The 7,579-nt window shown below is 57.3% G+C and overlaps 3 protein-coding genes across 3 annotated transcripts; 2 read left to right on the top strand and 1 right to left on the bottom strand.

Annotated features, from left to right (window-relative positions):
• The first annotated feature begins 266 nt into the window (after nt 1–266).
• Nucleotides 267–1,391, top strand: BZA05DRAFT_109446 (hepatopoietin protein). Its single transcript, XM_051478559.1, has 2 exons — nt 267–522; nt 631–1,391. The coding sequence occupies exons 1-2, from the start codon at nt 368–370 to the stop codon at nt 1,097–1,099; spliced, it is 624 nt and encodes a 207-aa protein (XP_051343651.1). The 5' UTR covers nt 267–367; the 3' UTR covers nt 1,100–1,391.
• Nucleotide 1,392: 1 nt separating this feature from the next.
• On the top strand, nt 1,393–2,008 carry BZA05DRAFT_109428 (uncharacterized protein). Its single transcript, XM_051478558.1, has one exon. It carries the CDS (start codon nt 1,454–1,456, stop codon nt 1,865–1,867), a length of 414 nt encoding a protein of 137 aa, XP_051343650.1. The 5' UTR covers nt 1,393–1,453; the 3' UTR covers nt 1,868–2,008.
• Nucleotides 2,009–2,630: 622 nt separating this feature from the next.
• On the bottom strand, nt 2,631–4,299 carry BZA05DRAFT_385218 (uncharacterized protein). The gene has a single exon (XM_051482391.1). It carries the CDS (start codon nt 3,133–3,135, stop codon nt 2,836–2,838), a length of 300 nt encoding a protein of 99 aa, XP_051343649.1. The 5' UTR covers nt 3,136–4,299; the 3' UTR covers nt 2,631–2,835.
• Nucleotides 4,300–7,579: the final 3,280 nt, after the last annotated feature.

Here is a 7,579-nt window from a genome sequence, read left to right as displayed (position 1 = left end):
TCATCCAAGCACGACGTCAATCCCGTCCCGTCCATCCCCGTCCTCATCCCGATTGTCCAGCTAAGCGAAAGTCCATTGGGAATCCATCCCACGTGTCGCGAGCCTCAATCCCAAGCCAAAAAAAATAAGTCGCGTGTTCTGGGATGTTCCACGGCTCTTTGCTGATTATGGATCTTTTTGTGTCGAAACTTCATCCGATCTTCCGCCTCCCTCGCCGTTATCCTACGTACCTACCCCGCAAAACAAAACCGGCTGATCTCAACCCCCCCTCGTGCCCGATCATAACTATCAAACTTAACTCTCGTACGAAACAAACCTGCCACTCGAAAACGTTAATCGCGTCGTCATACCCATACCGCATCCAACAATGACGGAAGTCTCGTCACTCCAGGCCGATGACCAGCCACCACCACCAGCCAGCACACAAAAACATACCACCACCACCCCAACACAACCACCACTACCACACGCGCCCGCGACAACGAAAAAGAAGGGAATAGTCCTCGGCCCCGATGGCAAACCGTGAGCCACCTGCCCCAGCTGCCCCACGCACCTGCCCCCACCCCCACCACCACCACCGCCAGCACTCGTACCACCCACCGCTCTTACCTCGCTAACCAACGCCATCAGCTGCCGCACCTGCAACACGTACCAAGACTTCTTCGGCGCGACCGCCTCCTCCTCCGCCTCCTCACCCCGCCCGTTCCCCACCGGGGCACCCACCTCGGCACCCATCCCCCGCGACGACTGCCCCCCCGACGTCGAGCAGCTCGGGCGGGCCTCCTGGACCCTGTTACACTCTATCGCGGCAACCTACCCCAGCACCGCCACCCCCTCGCAGCAAGCGGACATGTCGCAGTTCCTGCAAATCTTTGGGCGGATATATCCGTGCTGGAGCTGCGCGGCGGATTTCCGGGCGTGGATGGCGGCGCCGAAGCCGGGCAGTGGGAAGACGCTCGACGAGGTTGTTAAGGGACGGAAGACACTGGGAAAGTGGCTTTGTGAGGCGCATAATGATGTTAATCAGAAACTGGGGAAGAACGTGTTTGATTGTGGGAGGTGGGAGGAGAGGTGGAGGACGGGCGGGGAGGGGTGCTGAGGGGGGAGGGGGAGGGGGGCGGGGACGGGGACGGGGCGGAGATCTCGGTTTGCTCTGCTCTTCAACTGTACTGTATAATAGGTAGGTATCGGGGACATGGCGTTCGTCCGTTCGTGCGTATAGATTTCACTTTGTCGGTTTTTTGCTTGGGGGCTGTAGTTATGGTATGATTGATTGATTTGATTGATTGGACGGGATAGTTATTCCCACTCCACTCCACTGTATTCTACTATTATAGACTATGAAAGAAGACCGCTCCGTCGTCGGCTGGTAGTAGGTCCCCGTAAATATCTATGTACATGGCAGGCTCCCCAGCAGCTTGGACTTGGACTTGGACTTCTCGACCCTGGTATCATGTATATTATTTCGCACAGGACCGCACCAGACCAGACCATACCAGGTCCTTCTTCTCCACGAGCTCCACAACGGAGCGCGCACCGGCTAGGTCTGTCTCCACGCGTGTACATACATAGGCAGGTAGGCAGGTCGGTACGAGTGACGGAAGTCCGATGTCGACGCAGTAGAGTATGTACCTACCGGCGTCGCCGCGAGAACTTACAAAGCAATCGAGCACTCCCTCCCCGTCGTCGCGCGATCATCCACCATCATCCACGATCACTCGCCCGTTACGCATCGGCATCGAATGTCCAATGTCCAATGTCCAATGTCCAGTGTCCAGTGTCCAGTGTCCAGTGTCCAGTGTCCAGTGTCCAGTGTCCAGTGTCCAGTGTCCAGTGTCCCAACGCAATAGGTACTACATATAGGTAGAGTACTATGGAGCACGTAACCCCAAAATCCAAAAACCAAGAGTGTGGGAGTCGGGCTCGGAGCTCCCAGGGGTGCTCACTGCACTGCTAGGTAGGTGCCCTAGGTGCTCTAGGTAGGTACGGTAGATGGGTACAACGTACATGGCATATCTGTGCCCCCTCCCCTCCCCTCCATCTCCATCTCCCCCCCTTCCCCCCCCCCGCCCGCCTATATATGCTAGCTGGGAGGACGGATCCGGTGTACTCTGGAAAGAGCAAGGGAAAGGGCAAGGGAAAGGTAAGGGAAAGGGGGGTGCAACGAACGATAATAATGGGATGTCGTCGTCCCCATCCACATCCACACTACCTACCTAGGATGGGAGGGGCAAGGGTGCTTCGATATGCACGTGCAAGCGTGCGTGAGTGCGTGAGTGCGTGAGTGCGTGGGTGCGATCAGTGATGTCCATCTTCTCGTTTCTCGTCTAACTACCGTATCTATGCACTGTATGCACCGTATGTATGCACACACTCTATTAAACCTTGACCGCTGGGCAGATCTGCGTGCGAGACGCCGATCCTCGTCGACCAGCGAGGGTGAGAGGGTGTGAGGGTGCGATCATCGCCGAAAGACAGAGGGACAGACAGACAGAGAGGATGCAGATGGTGGTGGTGGATGGTGGTGGACGGAACATGCCCGTAGCAATGAAGAAGAAGTTCTTGTGGCTTGCGTACGTAGGTACGACCACCGACCATGCACCCTTCCCCCCCCCCACTCCACCGACGACGACGAAAGATGAAGCGCCCTCCCTATCCCGCCTTATCATCACACCGCACCTCACCGCACAGTCGCACGGTCCCGAACGCCATCGCCGTCGCCCGGCCGGCCTCTGGTCACGCCCTGTCACTCGGAATTGCGGGCCGTTCCAGTTCCGCGTATCCGTCGCACGAAGGGCGGCCCATCGCAGCCATCCGTACTCTAGAGTAGAGTGCCTACCTATCCTTATCCCTACCCGCTTGCTTGGCGCTTTGCCCGTTGTAGGAACGAATAGAGTAGGGTAGAGTACGGCGCATCGCAGCGGCGCGGAATATCCGTACTCGCTCTTCGACTCTGCACTTTCCACTCTGCGCTTTCCTAAACATCACCGGGGATACACAGGGGCGGGGATGGGGTGGTGGTAGTGGTGGTATGTAGTGGCAGCGGTGGTGGTGGTAGGCAGTGTGGGTGGTCGGTGAGGCGGCTACCCTGCTTAGCGCAACGGGAACCCATTCAACCCAAGGTGTGAGCATCATCGACGAGAGTGCCCCCCAGCTCGGGCGGGCGGGGGGATGCCAATCGCTTCACTCTCTCTCTCTCGTGCTGCCGTTTTCTTCTCCCGTCGAGAAGCAGAGCAACCTATGGTAATCCACCCTTGCCCGTATGTAAGCAGGCGTGATACAGTAGTCTGTGGTTTGTGCGGGTTTGGCCCTGGGTGACCTCCGTCGTCCTACCACATCTTGTCGATGATTGGAAGGGCGTGAGAGTGCGCTCGTCTGGAGGGGACTGGGAGGGAGGGGCCGGAAGCCTGGATGTAGAGGAGGGGAGGGATGGGATGGGCTCGTCAGCTCGACTCGAGACGGGTGTCGTCTCCGTACCTATCATTGCCATCGCCCCCGGTGGCTGCCTGGCAGGAGGAGCGCCCTTTCAATGGGCAATTAGAAGTCGGACTGACTACGGTCCGGGAAAGGGTTCGGATGAAGCGTAATCGTTATGCACTCACAGTATGATACATACGCCGAGGTTGGGATATCCCGGGAGAGGTGAAGGATGTGAGCGAAGTTACGGCGGGCCAGCACAACGAACGAACGCAGTGGGGCGTGAGATGTTGCTTGATGTGGTGATTCTTGGCCTCCAAGATTTTACCGGGACGGGGTTCAATTGTTGTTGTTGTGTGTGTTGAGGCGGGCTGGGAAGTCGAGGATTTAGAGTGACGACTGCCATGTAGGCGAGCGGGCAGCATCATGCACGATCGATTAGCGCAGTCTGCTTGTGGACTGGCCGACGGTGCAGAGGTCAGAGCACACCTGGCGAGGAGGGAGGCAGGAGAAAAGAAACGGCGGTGGACGTGTCTCACACAACAGAGAGAGAGAGGGGGCTTGCCATGCTGAGCTGCGGTGCACACCCCTCACACAACAGAGAGAGAGAGAGGGGGCTTGCCATGCTGAGCTGCGGTGCACACCCCTCACACTACCAAACAGACGAGACACAGATCGTAGCCCCCCGTCTTACTCGGTTGTCGTTGATGCTGTTGATTCGATTCCACACGAGTGTGGCTTGCATCCGTCCGTGAATACGGATTGATTCGTCAGACGGTTTCAAACAAGTTGATGTTGGGTAATGTATTTTCCTGCCGACATCTCGTGTGTAGATTCCATTATGTACGGCGTGGGGTGAGCAGGGAAGTGTGGAGGGGGGGTGGACTTGGAGGAAACGACAAGGGCATTGGGCAATTGGGAGGGAGGGATGGTTGAGCCCTTCGATCGTCGCTGGTAGCGTTGACGTGCTCGAATCGATCACCGTCATATCTAACCATAGCCGTTGCCCAGACATGAACAACCATCGATATCACAAACCAACAGCAAAGACTGCTCGGCGGAAAACCATCATCATACGACTAACCACCCAGGTAAGTACCTAGATACGAGTACCTATGATATGTACTCAGTCAACTAACCAAGTAACTACCGTAGTTATCCATCGCTAGTACTATCATAATACCATAGTACGCGAACGGATCCCACCCTAGCCAGAACCAGGCTGCCGCCCCTCCCTTCCGTGTCAACCTCCGCCCGTACACGTGGGATCACTCGTCGCGGCGGATCTGCGTGCGTGCGTGCGGTCGGAATTGGCCACCGAGAATAATAGGTACCTACATACATATCCACGCAAGCTGGCACGAGCTCACCAAACGGAGCCTAGCGGGCCCGGGGAAACACGCCGAACACGGTGTTTTCGCTCGCGCGCGCGGTCAACCGGACATTGCTTTACATACGTAGCCCAGCAAGCCGGTCGCCGTCACCGATTGTAACTCATAGTACTATCTATATGGCAGATGGAGTATCATATGGCCATATGTATGTACTGCCGATGGACCATGGACCCGGTTCTGCAATCACAATGATAAGTAACTATGTCTCGGGCTTCCGGCAGCGCAGGACGGACTACTATACCCACCCACCCAGTTAATCATCCGATGGGGGTGAGGTTCCACATCACGCCCTCATCGCGGAAATGGAATGGCCATGGACATGGCCACCTCGACGCGTCACTTGCTGCATGGTATCTACGTAGGTATCAGCGGATGTTCTACAATCGCTGCTGCTGCTGCGTGGGTGGGGGTCGAGGAGCAGCCACCGCCGCATTCTATCCGTCGACTCGACGATATCCCACGCGCGTGACATCTCGTGAAAGGCGAGGGCCGAACACGCGAGTGATGGTTGTGAATCACTCTGGCGTCGACCAACGGAGGACGCGAGCCGACCCATCTCGAGCAGAGGGCTCAAGCTGTAGATGGAGCTGGAGCTGGTGCACATACGGTATCCGAGGCTGGACGAGTCGGGCTTAACCAGAGTAGAGTATCTCGAGTATCTACCTCGAGCGAGCGATGTCCGATGGAACCGACCATCGGACCGTTACTCCGGGACAGATCTTTCTGGCATCGCCGCGGCCCCCCATCGTGAGTGCGCAGCGGTGAGCAGCGGTGAGTTTGCCACTGGCTCGCCCCACTCGGGCCCTCGGGCCCCGCCTCCAACCCTCCAGCCTCAAAGGCGGGGCCGAGTTGCGAACTTGCGAGCGAACGTGCGGGGCCGCCGCGAACAGAAAAGAACGCATGAGGCTCCGATCGTATTCGTGCCGGCTCATTTCCATCTCTAACTACGTACGTAGATCTTCTTGCGTGCTGGACAGTGCTGGATCTTGGATATATCTAGATAGTTATAGTGCGGCTATGCCGCATGTAGACAAGGCTCGTTCGGTCTCCATCCGCGGCGGGGAATCGCAGCCCATCACTCGTTTCTGGCCCGTCACTCATCGTCGCTCACCCACCTTTTGCGACGGCGACGGTGACCGTGATGCCGTACGTACGGCGAACCGGGAAGGGAGTATCTAGGTTATATGTACATGCTAGAGGTGCGGGTGATAATGTGTCAACTAGACTTGCGAACACCACTTTGGGAGTTACATACGTGGCTTGGAAGTCACCAGCGGAGGAGACGCAGCATGTAGGTATGCACCATGGTGATGATCGGAAGCGGTCGAGTACGGAACGATGAAACAAGAATGGCCGCTCGCATCGAGTATGGCTCGGCTCGAGGGAATGGCGGTATGTAGGTACGTACTGGTACATGTATGATGTGCTGAACCAAAGACTCCTGGAGGCTGGAACCACACTCCCTTGCATCCCGCCACCCGCGGGCGGTGGTGGCGGCGGTGATAGTGGTGGTGGCGAGGGTGCTTCTACGTCCCTATTGCGGTTCCCGTACAGAGGTGCTGCGACCGGCTTGGAAGCAGACGCCTCCGCCCCTCTTGCGTTCTTCATGTCGGTCACGATCACTCGGTGGTTTCCTTCCGTGACGGTCAATCACGCATCACTAGATAGCCGCCTACACGCTCATGCCTGTACGGCAGGGGGAAATCGTGCCTGTACGGTATCCGAGTGGAACCAAGCAGTGGTCTTCGCTTGCGCAGTGTCGGCACTAAACGCGGTGGCCAAGGCTTCAAATGCCGAATTGGATCCCGTCGAGATAGCCAGCCAGACATCCCGAGCCATTCAACTACCACCCGTCGACGAGCTCAATGGGGCAATGAAGAGTGAAGAGTGAAAAATGAAGCAAAGCCGGGGGAAGTGAAGTTATGTACACCGGACAGCAGGCGGGACGCCCGAACGCCCGGAGTGAGTGCGCATCGTCAAAGTCGGGCGTGGGGCGAGGCGACCTACCGGGAGTGCATACGTGTGGGCTTTAGTTATCTAGCTGAGGGCCTTCGATTCACTGCTCGATTCTATATCGCATCGGTATTCGGGTTCGGCAGCCAGAGCAACCCTGTCCCCACGATCGAGTGAGCGAGTGACGACACGAGACACGATACGGGACACCAGACACCAGACGCCGAGGCCGTTATCACGGCCGTTTCGCCGGATCCCGACCCCGACCCCGGCCGCGCACTCCCCAGGCCCGGATCATGGCCCAGATCCCAAGTCGAGTCGAGTCGAGGTATGCGGATACGGATATATACGGCGCTCCGAACGAAAACGAACGAAAACGAACGAGCGGAACGGAGGTGGCGGAGGAGGTGGCGGAGCACGTGAACGCGCGGCCTCACTGCTCAGGGATCGTTGGTAGGCCAGTAGCTAGACTGGTAGGTTAATAGGTGGGTAAGTAGGCAGCGTAAATCCGGACTCGAATACGCACACACGCACGCATATATCCATCCATCCATGTATGCCCGCTGGAACCTTCTGCCGCTGGAGGATACGTCGCATACCGTACTGTACCGCCGTACCCGTACCGTAGTAGAGTAGAGTAGAGTAGAGTAGAGTAGAGTAGGGTAGGGTAGGGTACCGTATAGTAGAATACGCAGTTCCTGGAGTTTCCTCTAGTCTCGAGCCTCGAGCGTAACCCACCCTGTCGCCCTCTTTTTCCGAAACAGAGTCAGAGTGCGGTATCATACGTGCGTACGTACTCTTGCCATCACTAAACA

The sequence above is a fragment of the Tricharina praecox genome (assembly GCF_024521635.1).
Source record: "Tricharina praecox strain CBS 144465 chromosome Unknown BZA05scaffold_2, whole genome shotgun sequence".
Classification (NCBI taxonomy): Eukaryota; Fungi; Ascomycota; class Pezizomycetes; order Pezizales; family Pyronemataceae; genus Tricharina; species Tricharina praecox.
This window is presented reverse-complemented; position numbering and strand designations above follow the sequence as displayed.